This window comes from Colossoma macropomum, unplaced genomic scaffold (assembly GCF_904425465.1).
Source record: "Colossoma macropomum unplaced genomic scaffold, Colossoma_macropomum, whole genome shotgun sequence".
NCBI lineage: Eukaryota > Metazoa > Chordata > Actinopteri > Characiformes > Serrasalmidae > Colossoma > Colossoma macropomum.
The window spans coordinates 6,604,254-6,628,610 of record NW_023494785.1 but is presented as its reverse complement, the minus strand read 5'-3'; the positions used below and the strand labels follow the sequence as shown (position 1 = coordinate 6,628,610).

The 24,357-nt window shown below is 41.3% G+C and overlaps 1 protein-coding gene across 2 annotated transcripts; it reads left to right on the top strand.

Annotated features, from left to right (window-relative positions):
* The first annotated feature begins 8,978 nt into the window (after window positions 1-8,978).
* On the top strand, window positions 8,979-24,033 carry si:ch211-37e10.2. Of its 2 annotated transcripts, none has more exons than XM_036581899.1 (5): window positions 8,979-9,312; window positions 11,032-11,633; window positions 19,114-19,667; window positions 20,357-20,423; window positions 21,692-24,033. In XM_036581899.1, exons 2-5 carry the CDS (start codon window positions 11,036-11,038, stop codon window positions 23,218-23,220), a joined length of 2,748 nt encoding a protein of 915 aa, XP_036437792.1. In that variant the 5' UTR covers window positions 8,979-9,312; window positions 11,032-11,035; the 3' UTR covers window positions 23,221-24,033. The 2 variants fall into 2 exon arrangements, with proteins under 2 accessions (XP_036437792.1, XP_036437783.1); XM_036581890.1 differs by lacking the exon at window positions 8,979-9,312 and adding an exon at window positions 9,326-9,463.
* The last annotated feature ends 324 nt before the right edge of the window (window positions 24,034-24,357 follow it).

The following is a 24,357-nucleotide window of genomic DNA, read 5'->3' as shown; positions in this document are numbered from 1 at the left end:
ATATGTGACAAATGTGAAGCTGAGGAGTCAACACTTCTTCATAGTTACATTTTGTGCCATATTAATGCCTTTTTGAGTGGATGTCTTCACTCTCTCTCAGCAACCCTGAACAAACTGACCCACTTTTGGAGTGTCTGATGTGCTGTCCAAGCTCAAGAAACCCCAATGGCAGTTCCTATGCTCTTATTACAGCTAAGAGCCTTGTATTAAGATCATAGAAGGGGGCGAATGTTCCATCCATTAAATTATGGCTTACTGAAATGATTAGGCTCTTACACTTGGAGAAAATAAGGTTCATGCTAGGTGACAGAGACCAATTGAACACAATTTGGCATCCTGTTTTCTGACATTTAGACAATGCTAAATAATAGACCAGTGGTCTCCAACCCTGTTCCTGGAGATCTACCTTCCTGCAGAGCCTTGTTCCAACCACAATTTGCAACACTTGCTCCATCTAATCAGTGTCTTCCTAAGTCCCTGATTGGTTGGATCTGATGTATTAGAGTTAAGTACGGGGCGGGGCAGCTTATTGGATACAGTTTGGAACTAAACTCTGCAGGAAAGTAGTTCTCCAGGACCAGGGTTGGAGACCACTGTGATCAATTGACAGATGCCTTTGGAGTGTATCAGTACTGTATTGATTTCTCATAGATGGAGGTCCCTTCAGGGGGGTTATTGATTATTATTAATTTAAATATTTTATTCGAGTTTACTTTGTTTTATCTTTAAATTTGCCGTAATTGTAAGTACTGTGTCTTATCTTTTGAAGAATGGTAAAAAAATAAGAAAAGAATGAGAAACATAACCAGAAACATGCATTTTCTGAAGGAAACACAGCTTAAATGATTCCTGCTAGGTTGTTGCTAAGCTGGACGTTGCTATGGTCGCCTAAGTCCTTAAATTTCCTGCTACCTTAAATCTACAACCTTAAATCCAGTGCCACCTTAAATACACTGCTACCTAAAATCTCCTGCTACCTTAAAAGTGTGTGTGCATTTGTGTGGTCTGTGTTTGGTGTGTTATGTGTGGTATGTTCAGTGTGTGTATGTGGTGTGTTTGTGGTGTGTGTGAGGCGTGTGTGCGGTGCGGTGTGTGTGTGTGGTGTGTTAGTGTATTTGTATCATCGTGACACAAGAAAGGTGCCAAAACTTTTGCACTTCATTCATTCCAATGGGAAAAAATTCTGCAAAACTCCATTGCTACACGGAAACTGTGCGTCCGATCAAAAAGCTGTATACTAGCCCGAATCACAATCAGGCTAGACAATCTGGAGTTTGAACGGTGTTGATGTCTCATAACTGCGGGACGAGTTGCGCAGCAAAAATCAGGCAGAAAAATAAGAATAATAAAAGAGAAGAAGAATAATATAAAATGAAGAACAATATAGTTTGCAATGTGCAGCCACAATAACTTTGCAAAGTACTGTACTCCATTCATCCTAAACGCCCCTCAATAAGCAAACTATGTAACAGTTAGCCCAAAAAATTTCAGGGTTGTGCTCAGACGTGTATTCTTGGTATGAGATTACATCTGGCCCTGAAAGACTAGTTGGCAACCATCTTTCCATGGTTCCAACCATTAAAATAAAGCATTAGTAAAAATGTTAACACTAATACTAATAATACTATAATTCTGCGACTATACCACTAACGATTGCTGAAACAGCATGCTTTCTTTTGCATATTGCTAGTCTCACTATCAAACTCTGAAGAATTATGCTCTGGTCGGTTGGAGGGTCATTCACATTTCCTTACATTTCAAAAGAACAAGAATTCCATCTGTAGAGGCAGGAATTTTACCAGGAGGTTGGAACTCAGGTACACAGAGAGTGGCCTCAATATCACACTCTGCAAACCAATCCAGAAAAAATGTTGACCTGCCCATGGGCTATAATGAGGTCAGTCTGACCTCTGTATGCAGCTGAAATGCACTGAGCTCAGAGAGTGCAGACTTCTCCATTATAGAAAGAATAACTGAATTGCCAATTGACAGTTGGATTGCCTGAAATTACATCCTCTAACAACTCAATTTCTCCCTGTAAGAAAACCTTCCTTACCTGGTCAGATGGGTTTGTTTACACAGCACACGTAGTAGAAAGGGAGGAGTTTGGGGAGAAGGAGAGATTGAGCTCTTATTGGGCTACAGAAGCTTTACCTGACCTTCTTCTTTCAATCTTTCTTATTTCTCTCTGAAAAGAGGTCTTTAAACCCCAATATAAATTTTCTTCAGCAAACTCTTATAGTTTGGTATATATATTATGTCATAATTCATACAGAAATAATTATTGGGCAAAGAACACCAAATACATTTGAATTTATATAATATTACACTAAAAGATATTGTCTTTTATTTGGTTTCAGACTATCATTAATGCCCCGTTAAGTAGAAATCATCTTCTATTACGTCTAATCAGCTAAATCACTGCTACACTATTGGCTGATGTAACCTACCCTTTTATACTTACTGTAGATGACTGACATTTGTTACCAATTAAAACTTTTATATGTTCTGTTTCTTCCTCTAATTTCCCTTTTTAGAGCCCCTCTGGCGGACCACCCTGCTCGTAGTACAATGTTGTCAGCACTGTGTCATGATTTTCTCTCAGAGTCTCCCCAAAGCCCAGAGTAGGACCGGTAGTCTTTGACAATGAAGTAAACATTGAAACAAGGCATGTGCTGCGGCCACCGGCGTGCTTCCCACTGGGGATGGGGGAACGTGCACCTCCACACACACCCCCACTACCTCCTCACAGTTAACTAGAGGTTACAAGGGAAATCAATGAGTAGGAACTACTGCCCACCTGTTGTAATCTAAGTGATAGAAATAGAATCAGAGCAGGAGTTGGTTGATAAAACTCAATCTAAATATAAGGATCAGTGGGCTAACGCCTAGTTTCATTGATTATGCTGGGTCATACCCATTTAGACGGTTGCTCTATGGCTACATACATTCCATGGTTACACAAAGGCTACACCCACTTCTATGGTTATGAAGGGGCTTTACCCATTTAGATGGTTCCGCTAACGCAGGTATCAGCAATGCAAATGTTAAGAATAGCCATTTTGTCCTTTAAACAAAAATCAAACCACCTTGACAGCCACAACATTTTATGTCCATTTTACCATCTTGGCTGTAAACATGTCTCAGTATGTGCGAAGGAATTACAGGAATTTTTCTCGCATCTCAGGCAGGAAACTTTTCTGCAAAAGTGGAATAGTTTCTCGTAAAATGCCAGCACTCACCTGATTTCCTGATACATTTAATCTGCAACAAGAAAGTGTCAGCTTCTCGTTCACCAGCCTCTTGTTCGAATATTCCCGTTCTACCTTAAATGGTGCAGCAGTTACATTCTGGCGCCTCAGGCACCATTTAAGGTTGAACGGGAATAATCGAACAAGAGGCTGGTGAACGAGAAGCTGACACTTTCTTGTTGCGGATTAAATATATCAGGAAACCAGCTGAGTGCTTATAAACACAAATAAGTCTAGGTGAGATTGTTGCGTGGCTATGGTGAAAGTCTGTGCTCCAACCTTCAGGGTTAAAAGTCGGTAAATAAGCAGAGAAAGGTTAGACTAAACTTCAGCATTTAAGACCATTTATTGCGAAAACATTGTCAGAATGATTAGCAGAGCCTCATTTTACTGCAAAGGAGGATTATTTTATTGTTACATAAAAATCTGCTGTGGTGCCGCAACAGGGCAGTAAAAGAGTCGCATGTTGCCGACCGCTGTACTAGGTCTACATTCATTTCCATGCTATGCTACACCCACTTCAGTGGTTACGACAGGGCTGAACTTTTCTATAGTCAGACCAGCGCAATGCTGGAGAGGATAATCGAGAGAATTCCTGGTGGGCTATTAGCTGGTTACCATAAGCGTATATATAAACAGGTATATAAGCTCAAAAACGCTCGGACAACCTATAAATGTTACATCCAAGTGTATATCTGTACTAAGTTAGGGGTTAAACCATTTCTGTGTTACTGATGTAGCAAGTTTTCATACGTGAATCATTTGAAGATGGACAGCAGCAGCAAGAACACTAGAACGAGACAAGAATGACAAAGCTACTTAAGGAGGATGAGGACATATCCGAGCAGATGGACAGTGAGAAATACTGACCTTAATTTACTTAGCTAGCATTAGTTTGTAGCAATAGAAATACAGTTAGAGTTTGGGGTGGGCTGGTCTGTGCCATTTAACTCCCAGTCTGAAAACAAGTCCCACTCTGGCCCTGTGCCAGGGCTATACCCATTTAGATGGTTATGCTAAGTCTACACACATTTTTATGGATATGCTTGGGTTGCAACCATTTCGATGGTTATGCTACACCAATTTTAATGGTTAGATTTGAGCTACACCCATTTCCATGGTTACACAAGGGCTACATCATTTCCATGCTTATGCCAAGACTTACACCAGGACTACAGTAATTGCCATAGTTACACTGGGGCTACACCCATTTCCATGGTTACGCTGGGGCTATACCTATTTAGATGGTTATTTAGATTCTGTTAACAATGTTACAGTCCAACTTTATAATGTCCACATTTCTACAACAAAAAACTACACCCTCCACCCTCTGGACATCTTCAGATAGTGAGCAGAATGTACACTCTGACCTACTCTATCTTGCTCCACTGAATGACCTCAAACATGTATTTTCATGGCCCATTGGCACTGAATATAATTTTGCAGTGTGGTACAAACCTGTAATTTGTTTTGCCTTTCCAATAACCTTAACTGGATCCACCATCATAAACAGGGAGATATATTTGACAATCAGCCAAAGGCATTGAGTTCTTCAGCTGTCAAGCTAATTAAAGTTCCCATAAACTGAACTATGAATAAAAAATTCTTGACATACCTTCAACTCCTTGCGCAGGCACGTGCAATCAAAACAGATAACCTCACACTGTATCATATACCATCGTCATTAACCCCTTAAACTTCCTAGATATCAACATCCTCAGCCTGGCTTTACATGGTGAAGCTTTCATACAACTAGTTGTCGGTTGCAAGATGACAGTTACATGAAGTAATTAAAAATTATTAAAGTTGCTTGCAACACATGCATTTTTACACTAGTTAGCAAGAGTAGTAATTAGTATTTTTGCCATATTGTATTGTTTTTTGAATCATTTCTATGTAACTTGTAGATCACCGCACAGCAGGCTAACAAACATTTCATACAGCTGTCATATATATATATATAGCGGACTTGTTTGTTAAGCTAATTGGTCACCAGAAATAAGCAATCTTATTCTAAGAGATCATCGTCTGGTTTATTTTCTTTTCCAAATGATCAAAATTTTCTGGAAAGGACGTTTCATGTGATCATCAATGTTTTGATTGGCTAGTTTTACAGAATTGAGACAGTTGCAGCCGGGTTTCAAATGAGTTTCAAGGGGCTTCATGTTTACGCAACGCAAAGGAAATTTAGTTTCATGTACGTTTCTAGAAACTAAAAGTGTATAAAAGATTCACCATCTAAAGCACATTATTCGGTAACTATAGCAGTGAGGTGCAGACTGGTTTCTGTGAATGTCTGCGAAAGCAACACATGGACGCGATTTCCATAAACGATTTCATAGCCAGCTTTTAAAGGTGACAACATTCGACACTGTCTGGCGTATGAACTCAGAACAGGGTTACGACTGCTTTGATAGTAAGCAGACATACTTCAGCACTTGCTAAAGGAAAGTACACTCAGTTTCGAATGACCACAGAAGGCCATATGGTAAGGTGTGAGAGACATGGTGAGCACTAAATGAAAGGCGGGCCTATCTTTAAAAACCATTAGTGTTACTTTATCCTGGCTAAGTTATTCATGGGTCTGCACCTGACAGCAGCCTGGGCCTCTGCAGCAGTGACTGCAATGACAAAAACAGCTTCACTCAACTTAAACCATCATTTCAGCCTAATCAAAACGTCTCTGTGAGTCTGAGTCAGTCTTCACGATTTATAGTTACTGAGCGTGACTGTGCTATTGGTTATCCAGACATGCAACAGCACCCTCTGCTGAAAAGAATCAATACAAAGATGATGCTGTTTAAATGGGAATTTAACTTTTTTTCCCAAAATGTCTGTGTAGTTCAGTTTTGGGATGTAAGCAAAGTCATTCAGAGTGGTTTGGTGTGGAATGGTTCATTGAAAAGAAACTTACAGGCTCTGATGTCTTTACAGCTGTGGTGATGGGAACCAGGGGTCACAATGTCTACAACACAAATATAGACATTTTGTTTACTATCCAAACCACCAGTGAACCTACATCTGTCCTTTGAGTTTTATATGTATGTTGATGATGTTAAAATAGTGGCAAATGGTTTTTATGGACTACTTGACCTTATAACATTATGTACTATGTATTATGTAAGTCATGAATATAAATAAGCAAATGTGTTTCAGTCCAAAAACTTGTCATAAAACTATTGTACTGTAAGTTTCTCTAGAACTCTAGAATAAAACTTTTGGCCCATGGCTTGTTAAGGAGTTAAAAGACCATGTACAACAGTTTTCTATAGAGAAGAACCATGTAACCATGCAAAGAGCCGTTTATGCATTTAAATGGTTCTCTGAGTGTTCACAGTTCTGTACATAACCATTGCCTTTACTAAAGAATCGTTCAAGAAGAGTGTAGTTTTAAATGCTATAAGCTAGACATTAGAAGGTATTTCACTATGTTTTATTCAATGTCAAGGCTGTTGGGTATATTAAGACATTATGAAATAATAAATAATAAACTGCTATAACCTATTTATAGACATTTCTTGATAAGTTGTCTGAAATTTGGTCGCCAAGTTTCAAATATGAAGCATTCAGAATGTTGATTTTCAGGATGCTGACACTTTCAATGTTATCAGCTTTGATTTCTGTAGAATCATCTGCAGCTCTGTTCATCATTATGACATTTCTGGATTTTTACATCTTCATACAAATGAGTTGAAATCTGTAAAACCATAGAGTCCCATCATCATTTTACACATGTATTTACAAAACATGTGGTTCATCTGTGGTACATCTGTGAGACTTTGATTGCTTTTATTACTTAATATATTTTGGTTATATTTAAGTCCACTTTAGTGTGCAATTCAAACAAATACACACAAAAAAAGAATGAATACAATTTTCATTTGTGTCCAGCTGGACTTAGATGAACACTATGGGTGCCAATTCAACACTGTTGGAAGTTCATTCAACACCATCAGTACACTTTTCTGCCTCTAGGAATAGTGTGATAAATGACTGTGTTAACTGTGTTGCACCGATTTTAACATATTAATGTGGCCTGTGCAAAAGTTATAACAAATTGTATATTCTGTTTTATTTTTTCCAATATGTAAAACTCCACAAATAATTAAATTGTTTCCAAACAATGCAGAAGAATGCCATATTTAAGTGTGTTCTCTGTGTTAACTTACTTTCAACAAATCAATAAAATGTCATTTGACCGGGTGTGTTCAAATTTTGCATACGACTGTGTATGTATGGATCATTCTACTGAGCTGGTTCAAAGTCAGAGTTCAAAACACATCTCAGGGCTTTCAAATGACTATGAATTTGGATGGAAATATTTTTGCTTTTGAGTGACTCCATAGCGTAATTATGTTTCTTTTATTTAAACATCCACTACCAATACTACAATAATCAATCCAAAACTTGAAACTTCTTTAAAAGTCTTTAAACTTCAATTGTTTCGGTAGTGACAATTGTAGCTAATTTGGAGCATAATTGTGTACATGAATAGCAAACACACAACCCATAAAATTATAGTATTTTTCATTAAAACAAAAAAAGTTTATTTTTGCAGAAAATATGTGTTTTGGTAGTGATAAATCTCAATATTCCACACTGATTTTCAGATTTTTGGGACACATTCGCTTCGAAACAGTGGGATCTAACAGCTCACCATGTGGCCATGAGGGACAGGGATGCAGTCTCACTTCCTGCTCTAAAATGCAAGGGCGTGGCTAAAATAAGGCTCCACCTACATACTAAAACTTATGTTGTTTCGGTAGTGACATGAAAACGTGGGGCAGCATTCTTTGAATAAAGTTTTTTTCCCAATAGAAACCCCGACACCTCCCAATAGAAAGCACCCTATAAATTATGATGTGTGGGTGTATATATATATATATAATATATATATATATATATATATATATAATGTGTGTGTGTGTGTGTGTGTGTGTGTGTATAGCTTATTACCATCTCTTGGGGTTAATACAACAGTGATAGTTGATTATATTGTTGAGGTAAAAGCATTTTTGGTGTCACTCAACTTAAACTGTGCTATGTAATGTTAACATAACCATGCCATAAACATGTCATAGCAGATGTCATGTGCTGTCAAGAGCTCTCATGAGAGATTATGTCTAGTAATACAACAGTGTCATGTCACCATTACATTGTTTGCATTAAAAGCATTATATAAATAAAGATTTGACTCGTGTTTGTTTGAATGTGAGGGAGGGCTGTAGGTGTTCTCTCAGCACTGTGGATGCTGTAGGTCTCTGTAAGAATGGGAAAACCGTGGCCTCCACTGAAAACAGTCATGACGGAGATTTGTGTTCTCAGCATGCTTGTATGAAAGGTATGCATGCCTTGCTGAACTCTGACAAACAAACTCTGACCTGGACGTTCACTGTGGCGGCTTTTGGCTAAAGGACAGCAGCTGTCCAAACAAGCAAAACCCTCAACAAAGCCTATGTCCCATAATGCCCCCCGGAGCCCCTAATGCCCCAGGGGGTCGCTGGCCGAGCTCTGGTCTCTGAGGGGAAGAAGAGTTTTAAAGTTTTTCTTCAGTCTGTGTCGAAGTCACTAAACTGAAGGAGAAATGTAACTTGAATAGAGGAGCTGAAGAAGAGAGAAGGGGGGATTTGGCAGGAATCCCAGACAAAACGTCCCCCTCATTTCAGTAACAGCCTCCTGTTTGTAATACAATCTGCTTCGCTTTTAACAGCGAGATTCACCGTAGTAAAAAAGCAAAACCTACAAGGCGTTGTGTTGAACAGAAAAGTAAAAAGAATGAAAGAGCAAGAAAGAAACTTCAAAGGAAGAGCTGTAGATGAGGGGCAGGAGGAGGAGAGAGAGAAAGAGAGGGAGAGTGAGGGGTTAAAGCCCCAGCAGCTCAGGGAAACCTGATGCTAATGAAGTGAGTGTGTGCATTTGTGGAGCGCCAGCAGCAGTCTGTGTTTGTGCTCCGCAGCGGCTGCACTGGGTCTGTTGTAGCCGGAGAGGATGCGCGCCTCCTGGGGCTCAAACAGCACACAGAGCCGCGCGCAGTGAGGACCAGCGGGGACCCGCGTTAGAGGTAACAGACTGATACTAATGACTGATAGATGCTCAAAGAAGGAAATGAGCGAGGAGAAAACTGACGAGCTGTGGCGAGACGAGTCTCAGTAGGTGTGTTAGGGAGAGATGTGGAGAAATGTGCCGAGCTGTGGAGAGATATGTCACGATAGGTAAGTTGTGTGATAGTTATTGAAATATATGGTGAGTTATGGAGAGATGTGGCAAGTTATGGAGATATATGGCAAGTTGTGGAGATATATAGGGAGTTATGGAGAGAAGTGGAAAGTTAAGGTAAGCTGTGGTGAGTTGAGATTTATTTTGAGTTATGCAAAGATGTTACATGTTATGGAGAGATGTGATGAGTTATTGATATACATATATATATATATATATATATATATATATATATATATATATATATATACAGTGAGTTTTAGAGAGATATACAAGTTATGGAGATATATGGCAAGTTATGGAGAGATGAGGCGAGTTATGGAGATACATGGCAAATCATGAAGAGATGTGGCGAGAAATGGGGATATATGGCAAGTTGTGGAGATATATGGTGAGTTATGGGGATATATGGCGGGTTAAGAAGCAATATACAACTTATGGAGATTTATGGCAAGTCATGGAGATTAACGGTGAGTTATAGAGAGCTGTGGTGAGTTGTGGAGATTTATGTTGAGTTATGGAAAGATGTGGCATGTTATGGAGAGAGGTTATGCTGAGATATGTAGTAAATTATGTGGCGAGTTAAGGAGAGATATATGGTGAGTTATGGAGAGATATACAAGTTATGGAGATTTATGTCAAGTGATGGAGAGATATGGCGACTTTTGGAGAGATGTGGTAAGTTATTGAGACGTGAGTTATGGAGAAATATGGTGAGTTGTAGAGATATATGGCATTATGCTGTGTTGAGATTGTTGTGAATTATTTCAAGCTAAGCCATGTTAGACAGATGTTTCAAATTATGTCAAGTCCTGCACAGATATGTCGAGATTTGGCTCGTTATGTTAAAGTATGCAGTCAGAGATCTTTTAGAGGTCTTTATGTCTAGATTGAGTGATAATTGAAAGTCTGGCCTTAATCTAACTTGTATTCATTCTGAATGAAAGTGATCATCTGTCTCACGAAGTCTTTCAGGCCAGAGCCACAAAGGCTCTTTAATGACTCAGTACCCTGTCTGCTTGACTTTACTGCCATTCTAGCACTAACTTCTCTTTCTTAACTGGGCTGGTCTTTGTCCATGTGTATGTGTGATAGATAGACAACAGTACAAATAATAAAACAGCCATGTCTATAATGTGCAATAGATATAGATGCCACATGCATTTTTTGTCATTTTGGCTATGCTGTTGTGCACCTTTGATTTCCTTTTGGAGATTTTAAATCATATGATATAGCAGCATAATACAGTACAATATTCTTTAGGCCCTTAAACTCTGAGGGCTTGTTTTATTAACAGGTATTATGCCAAGTCCTGGACTGCACAGCATTTTGAATGGAGATTCTCCACTGAAATAAAAAAACATAGTTCAGGGCAAGGCTAATCTTTGTCCAGGAAACTGACCCTAGGGGTCCATATGTGGTCCCACACTTCAATTCTTCACTCTCACAACTTGCATATTAGCTTATAGAAGTTACTGAATAAGTTATAGTAGTTATTGAATAACAAGTCTTAAAATCAGTAACTGAATAATAATGTCTGTTGATTTTACTTCTGTTTATTCAGGGAGATGAATGACACAAAAATGCCGTCACCTGCGGGAATATTCCTGCTGCTGGTGATTGTTCTGTGTCCCTATGTGACGATGGCGAGTGGTGGTCAGGCTGGTGATTCCGGCCCATGCTATGGAGGGCGCTGTAGAGCATCACGCCAACATACCCCATCATTACAGAGCAAAGCTGCGCCAGCTTCTTCCAACCACCAACATGCACTTCCTAACTCTCCTCCAGCTGAACTGTGGGAATCCCGTCCAGCTGTCCAGTCTCAGCATCTGCGAGAAAGCACGAGGACACGCGTTGCTGAAGTGTCCAGTACAGGGTGTGCTGGGCCAGACTGTGTTACTGCTCCTGTCCCCTATAATAACGACACCAGAGAGTGCAGAGGGCTGGAATGCAGGCTGCCTTTGAGGATAAGGCCAAAACCCAAAGCGAGACCGTGCTTAGCGGACGGCTGCACCTCCGATGGCCCTGCCCTGAGCCAACCTGCTCTGATACACGTGCCGGACCGAGCGGCTCAGTTTCTGGCCGAGCTTCCAGACATGGGATATCCTCCGGCGGACCTGGGAGGTGCTGCATTGGGAGTGCAGCTCACGTGTGACATCAAACCAGGTGAAGAGAAACTGTTGTGTTGTGGCCTTTTCTGGGAGGGTCTTGTCTCAAATCTTGTGTGGCTTCCCCAAATAAGCCAATAGTGTTTCACTAGTCCAGCGGTCCCCTTGCACTGCAGATTTTAGTGCTGTTATAATCTAAAGACCCTTAAAGTGATAGCTAGGCAAAAACTTTTCCCCTAAATATAGTCATATTCGGTGTCTGAAGTTTGCTTTACTAGTTTTGCACTGGAATCAGGAAGCTAATGTAGCAAACAGCACTGCACATACTCAAACCACTGTGTTATTTTGGCCAAAAAGACATTGTTTTCATGTGAAGTATGCTGTTGACTTTAATTGTAATACAGTGTTAAAACTAACTCCGCCATGTGGAGGCTGTACTTTAGCCTGGCTAGCTCTTACTATGAGTTGGTTACATGCTTGCTATATTGTAGGCCCCAAGATTGTGGTCAAAAAAGTATAGAAATTATACTCATCTGTACTTTAATACAGGCGAGTTTAAAACTTATGATGAACAAAGTTACTTTCATGGTACCAAAACCGTCTTTGGGGTGAGTGCAGAGAAAAGTCGGTCTGATTGTTGTGAAAATTGGCAGATGAAGTTCCTTTGGGAATACAAGAACGTGACCGAAAGCATGTTCTACTTCAATCTGTTTAACTACATAAAATATCCATGTTACATTTTTCCCCTGCTTTAGTTTGGGCCCCCCATTCTCCTGTACTACAAAACTAATATGTAAGTTATGTAGTTGTAGAGTGAGGAGGAATTCTGGAACGGCCCACACGTTCTGGGAATTTAAGAGGTTAATGAGCCAGTGAGTTCAGTCAGGTGTTTTAGAGCAGGGAAAACACCAAAATCTGTCTGTGGGGGAGGTACTCCAGGTTTAGCATTAGGACACACTGCTATAGTTATCACTGCTGTAGGAAGGCACTCCTTATTAAAAGAGAATGAACTGGCTGGCTGGCTTAGTAGATGAAGTATTGGAAATAATTACACAGCCCAGTTCTTAGATACTTGGTTTAGTAGCATGATTAAATAAATGAATAATCATTTCCATCTTTAATTGGAAAACAAGTAGCTTTTGCTCTTCACATCTGTTGAGCTTCACTTGAAAGCATTGTGAAAGTGCGGAAGAGGGAAAAAATCTGGCAGTCAACTGTCTGGAATATTTAAGCTGCTTTGATGTCTGTCCATGCTACTTTCATAGCCTCAAATTGCAGCTTTGACAGGAAGAGAAATAATAGCAGTTAGTTTTAGAGACAAAAGTCATTCTAAACTACATTTAACAGAGCACGCCATCTACCCAGACAGCTTCAAAAACAAAGAAAAAAATACACAAGAATTCATATATTGCATTTGCATGTTACAAAGGCTGTGAAAGTGTTTCTTTTAGGATGCAGTGACATGAGGACACATTTCACACTGTAAAAAGTGGCTCGTCAGGTCTACTTAAAAAAATACTTCATGTGGTAACAAGTAAATTAACTAGTTTTATTCAACCTAAATAAATACTTTGAATGAACGATTCTTCCAAGTAATTTTTGAGTTAAATTAATCTAGTTTAATTGCTTGTTACCACACTTTTTACAGTGTACTTCAGGCTAAATCAGGTTGGTACTACTTGTCAATCATCTGTGTTTTTCCACAGAATTTTGTTTAGAATTTACTGGGGCTACATTTCCTAATGTTTAGGCTATATAGAGAGAGGCAAGTGATTCTCAATGGATTTTATAGCAGTGATTGTCCTTTAATGCTTTTGGGAAAACAAACTGGCCTTAAATGACATCATACAGTACTGTGCAAAAGTCACCCTTAATTTAATTTCCATTTAAGTACAAGTTATTAAGCAGACACTTCTGATATGCGATTACATATAAAACAATCAATTTGCATAAGTAAGTGGGGGGAAAGTCAAAGGAACACAAATGAGTTTCCAGTTTCCAAAACTGGAGTTCCAAAAATAGTAAAAAGATAAAAAGAAAATGTGGCTCCCAGCAACCATGCGAGACCTGGTAGACACCAAAACTGCCCCCATCAGATAAACAGCACTTAAAGCTTTCATCTCTGAGAGAGAGGAGAAAATCAAGCTGCTTCAGATCTGAAAACATCCACAGGTATTTCTGTCCATCCTTCCACTGTGAGAAGACGACTCAGCGCTGTGGGTCTGAAAGGATGTGTAGCTGTCAAGAAGAACCTCACTGAGAAAAGGAGACGGACACATCAAACAAAGAAGCTGAACAATGGACTGACCACCCCAGAGTCCAGACCTCAACATCACTGAATGTGTTTGGGATTATTTGGATCGCGAGAAACAGCAAATGTAACTAACTTCTAAGACTGAAGTTTGGAGGTGTTAAAATATCTCTACAGATTTCTTTGAAAAAACTGAAAGCGGGGCTCCTGGACGGGATGGTAGCTGTAAACAAGACAAAGTGTGGACACACTACGTACTGAAAAAATATCATATTAGTTGTTGCGGCTTCTAATTTCCTGTTAATTATGTTTTCTTCTTTTATCCTTACGCTGAAAAAAGATTAACTAAATGAAGGGTGGTCTCTGACCTTTGTACAGTACTGTAGGTCCTTGTGTTGTAGTGTAGTTTGTGGCCTGTAGAGGTGAATGGAGTCTAGCTATATGGTCAGTAGGGTCTGTAATGTACTCTGTGGTATGTTTGAGGAGAGAATTGTTTTCTGCTCCGTCACAGGAGAGAATAAGGTCTGAAATGTCCATTTTCTGTTTTGGACTGGGAGGACTGGGTTTGTGATGTCTCCCAGAGAGAATGCCATCAGTATAGCGCAGTGATCTGTCCTTAGTCCAGAGGGAGATTGAAGTCATCTGTACTTAGGACACTGAGGATAGAACTGGATATGATGTGTGCTTTGAGAACAGGATCCATAATGTCTCAGAGAAAAATGAGGCTCTGTAGTATTGCTTGTGAAAGTTATTAGGATTGTGGGCAGTCATCGGCTGGAGGTTAGGGAACATCAACAGCCAACAGTATGTGACTAAAATGCCCTTGAGCAAGGCACCCAACCCCCAACTGCTCCCCGAGCACCGTGCTCCCTAGTGTGTGTGTTCACTAGTGTGTATGTGGTGTTTCACTGCACTGGATGGGTCAAAATACTGAGGTGAAATTTCCCTGTTGTGGGACTAATAAGGGTCACTTAACACTTGCACTGGAATAGAGTTAATTAGGCCATCAAAGATGGTGTGGCAACTCAAACAAAGGCAAACGTGACATAATTGCAAACAGGATATACATAGACTGACTGGCCACTTCATACACAGCAGTGCTGCTGGAGTTTTTAAACTCACTCTAGTCAGAGATAGTAGCTCATCTGTTGCGGTTCAGTCTGTGTTGGTCATCCTTCATTGGTGGTCACAGGACGCTGTTAGCTGGATATTTTTGGATGGTGGACTATTCTCAGTCCAGCAGTGACACTGAGGTGTGTAAAACTCCAGCAGCACTGCTGTGTCTGATCCACTCGCACCAGCGCAACACACACTCACACACCACCACCACATCAGTGTTACTGCAGTGCTGAGAATGACCTACCACCCAAATAGAACCTGGTGGTGGTCCTGTGGAGGTCCTGACCATTGAAGAACAGGGTGAAAGTATGCAGAGAAACAGATGGACTGCAGTCTGTAACCTATATGGTAAGTGGAGCTGATAAAATGGACAATGAGTGTAGATACAAGGAGGTGAACGTAATGAAGCGGCCAGTTTGTGTGTATGTGTTTATTGTGAGGTGATGTCCACGACAATGGAAGATAAAGAAAGTGAGCTATAAAAGTATTAGAGATGCCACTAATCCGATAGAGGTATCCGTATCCAGGCGATATCAGCAGAAAATATCCTGTAACAAATCGCTGCTGTCTGCAAAAAAGGGAAAAAAAATCTTTTAGTAGAAGTTAATGGAGAAATTATTATTTCCAAAAAAATGGAAATCAAAAATGGAGACGAGGTTTTGCCCCAACAGAGACGAAATCTATCCTGAAATAGCACCCACTCACACTGTGTGATGTGATGTTGTTAGCCTGTAGTTCTTTCTGTGGAGTATTGAGTACTTTCAGCATCACAGAGTACTTTTAGATGATCATCTTAAATGAAATGCTTCAAGTTGGGAACTTTAAAGTTTAGTAGTTTTTAAAGAAGAAAGATCAGAATAAGCCATAACTCAAGGTTTGTATCATGCTGATACATGCTGGTATCATGCTGTCTCTAATAAGATAATTAATTCATCCTTGAATGAAGAAGCCAGACAAATCATGGCATCATCCAGTCAGCCCTGACAAATGACCCACAGAACAAAGTAGAAAGGGAAAGTTTGCAAACAACTGTAAGTTGGCTTGACAAAGCCATTGCAGAAATCCCAAGTGGTTGCTTAGGTGTTGCTAGGGTATTGCTATAGTATTCCAGGTGGCTGTTAAGGTGTTGCTTGGCCATTGCAGTGTTATCCCAGGTAGCTGCTAAGGTGTTGCTAGGCCATGGTTGTGGTATTTCAGGTAGTTGCTAAGGTGTTGGTTGGCCATTGCAGTGTTATCCCAGGTAGCTGCTAAGGTGTTGCTAGGCCATGGTTGTGGTATTTCAGGTAGTTGCTAAGGTGTTGGTTGGCCATTGCAGTGTTATCCTAGGTAGTTGCTAAGGTGTTGCTAGGCCATGGTTGTGGTATTTCAGGTAGTTGTTAAGGTGTTGGTTGGCCATTGCAGTGTTATCCTAGGTAGTTGCTAAGGTGTTGCTAGGCCATTGCAATGTTATTTCAGGTGGTTGCTAAGGTGTTGCTAGGCCAAGGTTGTGGTATTTCAGGTGGTTGCTAAGGTGCTGCTAGGCGATTGCAGTATTATTTCAGGTGGTTGCTAAGGTGTTGCTAGGCCATGGTTGTGGTATTTTGGGTGGTTGCTAAGGTGTTACTAGGCCATTGCAATGTTATTTCAGGTGGTTGCTAAGGTGTTGCTAGGCCATGGCTGTTTTATCCCAGGTGGTTGCTAAGGTGTTGCTAGGCCATTGTAATGTTATTTCAGGTGGTTGCTAAGGTGATGCTTGGCCATTGCAGTATTATCCTAGGTGGTTGCTAAAGTGTTGCTAGGCCATTGCTATGTTATCCCAAGTGTTGGATGGGTCTGTATGTATTGTGTGTAAGAGACAGTATGAGAGATTTCCTTTGTGACATAATTTGTGGCAGATAGATCTGAATTTACTCATCATTCTGCCATTAGTTTTCTATGGAAAAAAGACGTTTCTATATTTCTAGAAAACTGTACAGTCCCAAAAGCACAAGTACACTATTCCCATATAGGTTCTGTGATTTAAAAAAAATTGTGGCTCTATGTTGAAAATCCAACCCATAAAACTGGTACAAAAAGAATGTGCAGAATAATAAAACAAACAAAAGTATGTTGGCTTTTTCAAGCCAACTTCATAAGAGTATCAGATATATATCAAATTGCTCAATTAAGCTGATCACCGATGCTGCCTGAAAACACTAGAGAGCGATTCTACACTACCTGTAGTTTTTACTGTTCTGTGACTGTTTTTGTGAAGGGGGATGGGTATTTTTGGGCAGTGGGTATCACTGTTGCCATAAGAAAACATTGGTTTAGTTTTTTACACTATTTGATGCAGCTGCTCTTTACATTGAGTGAATATTTATTAGGGATTCACAGATATGGGAACTGTGGGCTGATGCCAGTATCTGATTTTTTCATGTACTTTCCTGTTGATGCATATATGAATTTATAAACTGTAAAATTTGGGATTACAAATTTCCTTAGGGTCACAAATGCAATAAAATTATTTAACCTTTAGTACACTGCAAAAAGTGGCTCGTCAGATCTACTTAAAAAATACTGTATTACTATTATTTGTTATTGCAAATTACATGTGGTAACAAGCAATTGAACTAGTTTTATTCAACTGAAAAAATTACTTTGATTGAAAGAATCGTTCATTCAAAGTATTTATTTAGGTTGAATAAAACTAGTTAATTACCTGTTTACCACATGAAGTAATTTTTTAAGTAGATCCACTTTTTACAGTGTATAGCAGTTTCAGATATTTTAAATATCAGTTTGAAATATTGATCGAATCTAAACATCTGTTGATGCTGCTCATTTTTAAATGGGATACCAAAATGAATCATTGTGTATCCCTACATTTCATATTGAATGGATCAAAGTCGTTCACTCACTTTTGAGTTACATTAACTCCTTTTCACAGTAGCCATAAAATGCATAACACAAAATGTTCCTCAGTTCTTAGGCCATGCTTGTGGTGCAAGAAGTGCTCTTAATTAAACACACCAGCAGAAAGGCACATTTACAGCACTGAAACCGCAGGGTAAATCACCAATAGCCACCAGCTTCAGTCTGATGGTGACCAACCCAAAACACAAATACACTATATGGCCAAAAGTTTGTGGACAGTCACCCAAAATCAAGAGTATTAAAAAGGAGTTTGTCCCCCTCTGCTGCAGTAACTGTCTCTACTCTTCAGGGAAGGCTTTAAACTAAATGCTGGAACATTGCTGTGAGGATTTGATTGCATTCAGCAGCAGGAGCACTAGTAAGATCAGGTATTAAAGTTGGATGATTACCTCTGGATCACAAACACCACTCCAACTCATCCCAAAGGTATTGGATGGTATTCCATCACTCTAGGGAATGCAGTTCCATTGCTAGACAGCTCAGTGCTGGGGGGGCTTCATACCCCTCTAGCCTATGGGCTGCTCCAGAGCATCCAATTCCATTGTCAGTGCTTTTTCTATGGAGAATATACAAGCTGTGTGTGCATTTGAACTCCGGTCTCAGCAGTGAGGGCACCTCAATGCAGCTGAATTCATTCAATAAGTGAAATAAGGGGTGTCCACAAACTTTTGGACATATAGTGTACCTACACAATAGCCCCACTCCCAGACACAGAAAAGCTCAATAAACACATATACAGAACTTAAACTAACAACAAGCAACAACACAGCTAGTCCTATTGTCAGAAGGTGCAAGTCGACCATGGGCTGTCTGCATAGCCACGTCTCAGAGTCTCTCAGAGACGCAGTATTTTGAATTAAATAGTTTTATTTGAGTTTCAAACAGCACTTCTCAAAAAACACTCAGATCTGAAACACTTCAGCTTCAGAATGAATTCAGCTAAACTGCTGTAGCTTGAATAGGTGAATATATGTAAATGTGTTGGTTTTTGTGACAACACAGAAACCGTGAATTCAAAACAGGATGTTTTTGAAACGTAGTTTCCTCATATGGACTGAATGGACTGGGAAGTGAATGGTATGCTTTGAAATTTTAACAGAGTTTACATATTACTTCAAACTCCCTAATATGACGAGGCAAATTCGGTTTTCCATGACGTGGGCCCTCTAAGTTAAGAATATTTTCTGTTCTCCTATAAAGTTACTGTTTCTTATGAAGGTGACGTTATGCACAGCAGTGCTAAAAGTTGGGTCTGTGATCTTCTTTCTTCCAGGAGAGAATGAAGTGCCCTCAGAGGATGCACTGATCCTGCACCTGCAGCTGGCCAAAGGGCAGGAGAAGCTGGTGGAGGCCCTGCGAGCCCAGCAGGTGGTGATCCGCGATCTGCAGCAGCGGCTGGTGGATCAGCAGGGGGCACTGCTGTCCCAACAGCGCGAGATCCTGGAGCAGCAGCGGCGCATGTACGAGCAGATGGACGTGGTCAAAGCGCAGTATGGCCTGCTCTCCGAGACCGTCAAGCAGGTGTCCTTCCAGGGCCTGCAGGGGGAGCTGCAGAGCTACTTTGAGAGCCACCTGGCAGGCCTGCAGAGCCAGGCACGCAGTCACCTGCAGAAGTCCTATGCCGTGCACAAAATGGACATGGATGCCAAGGTGATGGACGTGGCTGGGGACACTGATCACCCCCTGCTTGCCTGTCAAACTGCCTGCGGGCCTGAGGAGTACTGCAACTTCCAGAAGCAGCCACCGCGGTGCGAAACTTGCACCATGTGCCCACCTGGGTTTTTCCTGGTGTCCCAGTGTTCACCCAATGCTGACAGGATTTGCCAGGTATCATCACTAAATCTGAGCAGTAGAAAGTTAAATCAATTTTAGAGAAATATCAAATGTAGGGCATCAGCCAGTTCAACATCATACTGATAACAATAGTAGATAATCGTTGAGAGACGTCAAGTTTTGACTGAGTTCTCTTTGAATGCTTTTTCAACACGTTCGCAATCATCAGATTCATCCAGTCGGGAAAGGGCTCACAACAAACATTACAAAATGTTCTACCACACGTTGAATGCAATTACACATTACACCAGAGACGTCTCCAACTCCGTAAAACGTACATACTGTAGGTTTCAGGCCTTTTCACACCGAGTTTTTACAGACAAACAAAATGCACCTCAACAGACGTGCATATTAATACCGTCTTTTAAGTTGGAAACCGGCATGCCTTTTTTTATGAATAAACCTAAATGATCATCAGATAGCATTGTGCAAACTGCATTCCAAAATCATAGTCAAATAAACAAATTTTGTGAAGTTCATTTTTGCCAAACTATTGTTGAAATGCAATCAAACCAGTCACAAAGTACATTTAATGCATGCCTTACTAAAGAAAAAGTGTAGGTGGCATTTTATTGGGCTTAATGTAAGTGTAAGTACTTTTTGTAGACTAGGACTAGTCTTCATTTGCATGTGGAAAACTACCTTCAATTTCTGCGAAGTAAAAAAAATATATTATTATGCAGGACAGGGATGAATGCCTGGAAATCCCAAACCTGTGTGGCGAACGAGTGAAATGTCTCAATACACCAGGTGAGTAAACTTGAACCTTAATGTTGTTAACAATAAGTAAAAACTACTTGTTATCATGACGTCGTTTTACTGCACTGCACTTGGTGTTCAAACAATGCAGTTACATGCATAATTACTAGAATTCCCATTCTAGACGATGCATTGTTAGATCTCCATGATGCACATTGTCACAGTTTTACATTGCAATATAACAATATCACATTGCATCGTTACACCCCTAGATCCAGGGATGCAGTAGGGATGTGCATGGGTACTTGGGTACTATGTTAACTGAGGTACCAGTATTCTAATACTGAAGTCATTATTCGGATATGCATTACATTTCTTTATGGGAAGACAGAGAAAATAAACAAGCCACTGATTCACAGAACTGTGACGGTTTTGTGAGTATGTTACGTTATACTTTGCAACTCAAACATAATTCAATGGCGAATAACATGTTGGCACTGTCCACTGATGTCCACTGAGAAGGAAATACCTTGTGTAGAAAATAGCGAGTCCATGACAGCATCCATCTTGACACGGGTCCACATTGGTGGCTCATCTGAAGAGGCAGTCTCTGTTACTGGTCCAACACAAAAACCTACCGATGTCCGTCAGCTATTTTTTAACTAAGAAGACATGTTTCCCTGCATGCTGCTATATTTTGTGCAGCACCTGTTCTGTCACCTAAAATGGTAAGCCTACATCCCCACATTATTTCTGGACCATGGGCCTCATTCACCAACCCTTCTTAAAACCCACTTATGCCGTTTTCACAAAGATTCTGACATTCACCAGTGTTTTCTCATTCGGGATGTGTTCTTAGTTAAGAACAGATTCTGCGCACACTTAAGAGAACAAAGGAGTGAACAATTCTGCAGTTTAAGAACCTGAATCTGATGTAGGCTTTTTCTTAGGACCTTTTCCAAGAACACATTTAAGAAAAAACTTAGGAAGATCTTGGTGAACAAGGCCTGTTGTTTTGCCTTCCCTGCGGTTAACCAGATATGCATTCATGAACTGTTACAGATACTCGAATATCAAAATTCGGAAAAGTTGGAATGCACATCCCTAGTTCCGGCCAAGGTCCTGGAGTACCCCTGCCCTACATGTTTTTGTCATTTCCCAGCTTTAACACACCTGGTCCAACTAAACAGCAAATTAACAGGACCTTTCTGAGTTGAAGTGGGTGTTTGAGCAGGGAACACACTAAAACGTGCAAGACAGGGAAACTCCAGGACCAAGAAACAACTGCTTTAATATATACCATGTACTTTTCTGTGTAGGTGGGTTCCGATGCCTGGGTGTGTCTGAGAGAGAGATCTCTGCAGGCCTGTGTGGCCATGAATACTTCTACAACCAAGAGCTCCAGGAGTGCCAGGCATGCTCGGACTGTGATGGGGAGCCAGTGGCCGTCCCGTGCACCCGTACCAGTGACGCTGTGTGTGGTGTGCTGTCAGAGAACACACTGTCTCAGTCCTGGTCTGCATTAGTCACACTGCCCCCAGCTCGCTCAAAGAGCAGCACAGTGTTCCCAGGCTTACAGTTGAGCATCAGGGGAAAGGGGAGCAGCGACCTGTTGGTCAGCCACAATGGCTCCCTAAGCCTGCTCCAGCACGGCCTGCTCTGGGTGGACCACAACTTTGCCCTGAAGCACAGCTGCAGGAACTTCCTGCAGGTAGGAATGCGGCTCAACGGCAGCGAGGAGGAGGGCCTTGACCTGAGCGGGGTACGAGTGGAGCAGCCAGAGAGGAAACACTTCCAGGGCGTGACGGTGAGTGCGGTGGCAGAGGTGGAGCCCAACCAGACGCTGTCCCTGGTGCTGAAGAGCCCCAACCAGCACTGCAACCAGAGCAAAGATCTGCAGCTGTACGAACTGGGTGCCTCCGCCTTCAGCCTGCTGTGGCTGTCCCATGACACCGGTGCTGTGGCGATGACGGCCCAGATGTCCACAGTGGCTCACTATCAGGGCAACTATCGGCCAGCCTTCCGTGTCACTGCTGTCTCTGACTCCTACATGGTGTCGCTTACCCATGACAGCCGTGGTGTTCGCTTTACAGAGAGGGGCGTGGTGAAGTTTGTCCTGCAGCAGGCGCTCTACGCCATGGGCCACACCTGCATACGTGAAGGCTTCTCCCTGGTCGCCTACATCAACGCTAATGGGACAAACCAAGAAGTTGTACGCTCCTTCAAGTCTGGGGTAAACTACCGGGACACGTCCATCACTTTGTCCGCTGCCACCACCGTGGATTCAGGGGATTGGCTGAACTTTGAGATCTTCACCCCATCCCAGTGCAACATCCGCTATTTTGGCGATAGCTCTGGGATTAGTATGCTAAGTCTGCTCTGGATCCCGAGCAGCGTTTCCTCATCTCTCACGGCCACCGTTTCCAGGACGGGCCTGCCGTCCGGCGCCGTGAGGAACAAAGCCCTGTTCTTCCAACAGGTGGGTCCGAACGCTGACCATGTTCGGCTGGCAGGGACAGGAGAGCAACATGCACGGAGGAACTTTGTGTTCCGAGAAGCCGGGATAGCCAACGTGGCACTAAATGTAAAGCTAATCCACTCCTGTAACGTGGTGAAGCTAGTGCTACATCGCCAGGGCCGAGAAGGGGCCCATTCGACTCCTCTGGCGCAGCAGGTTGGGGGTCACATGCCCGAGGGCAGTGAGTGGGCCAGTGTCGGACTGAGGGCGTCTTTTGAGGTGCAGAACAACACCGCTATCTACGTCACTCTGGACTGCGTACGCGGTCGCATTAATCAGATCACGCATGAGGGCGGCACCAACATCTCCATTCTTTGGGTTGCTGCGTGATCCTGGCTTCTTCTTCTTGCATATGATGTGGAGAGGTGCTTTCAGAAAATGGTGCTTCCAGAAACTGTTCATTGCCAAAAGTGAACGAATGGTTGGCAGCTTGAATAATCATTCATTGAGAACATTTAAGTACGACAGCGGAAATGCAGAGGAGCTGCTTGAATTTATAGAAATCTTCTCCATTCGTTGAGTCATTTTATGTTTACTGCAGTATTCTTTGTAAGAGTTTGTTCTGCTCTCTGACTCACAGAAAGACACTTTCAGTTTAACTTCTCTACTGAATCGATTAAATATTACACAGCAATTCTAAGTACTGATCACTTTCCAAGTACTTCGGCTGGTTGAGTAGTGACCAATATTTCCTGAGGGAGAGAATGTTTTCTCTTTGTTTTATTTTAATGTCCGTTCAAGTGTGTGCATGTGTGTGTTCCCTGAAGAGAGAGAGAGAGGAAGTAAGAGAGAGTGAGGGTGTGCTGGCATGCTTGTAGGCTGCATTTTGAGCTTGGCTGTAGCACATCGACCATTGTACAGTCATAGGTTTAGGTTGAATGTGTACAGCACTGTGCGAAATTCAGAGATCACCCATCATTTATTTAATTTCCAGTCAAACAGCCGTTAAATACAAGTTATTCATATTTCAGTGTCAAACTAGCAGGAAACTTTAACATAATTTAACAGAACACTATAGAGAAACCTCAACAAATGAATATAAGATCAGTTTTTTCAGTGTGTTTAATGTGTCACCGTATCACTAACCTTACCTTTATTCCAGCTTCCATTCTTTTCATGATACTCACTTTCAGTTTTCGAAGAAATCTGCAGGGATGTTTTTCCACATCTCCAAAGTTCAGTCTTAGAAGTTGGTTGCATTTTCTGCTCCTCAGAATCCCAGTAATCCCAAACACACATTTAGACTGTTAAATTTAGATGTCAGCCCATAAAACTTTACTCCACCAATGTCCAGTTTCAGTGCATGTTACTTTTTTCTTTCTTTTGTGTCTGTTTCCTTTTCTTTGTAATGGTTTTCTGACAGCTACACATCCTTTCAGACCCATAGCGCTGAGTCGTCTTCTGACAGTGGAAGGATGGACAGAAACACCTGTGGATGTTTTCAGATCTGAAGCAGCAGATTTTCTC

Bases quoted from the DNA above. Each gene is read 5' to 3' on its own strand.
- si:ch211-37e10.2 (XM_036581890.1), top strand. From the start codon at position 9,420: ATGTGGAGAAATGTGCCGAGCTGTGGAGAGATATGTCACGATAG. The intron at 9,464-11,031 runs GTAAGTTGTGTG...CTGTTTATTCAG, and splicing joins GGAGAGATATGTCACGATAG to GGAGATGAATGACACAAAAA. The intron at 19,668-20,356 runs GTATCATCACTA...ATTATTATGCAG, and splicing joins ATGCTGACAGGATTTGCCAG to GACAGGGATGAATGCCTGGA.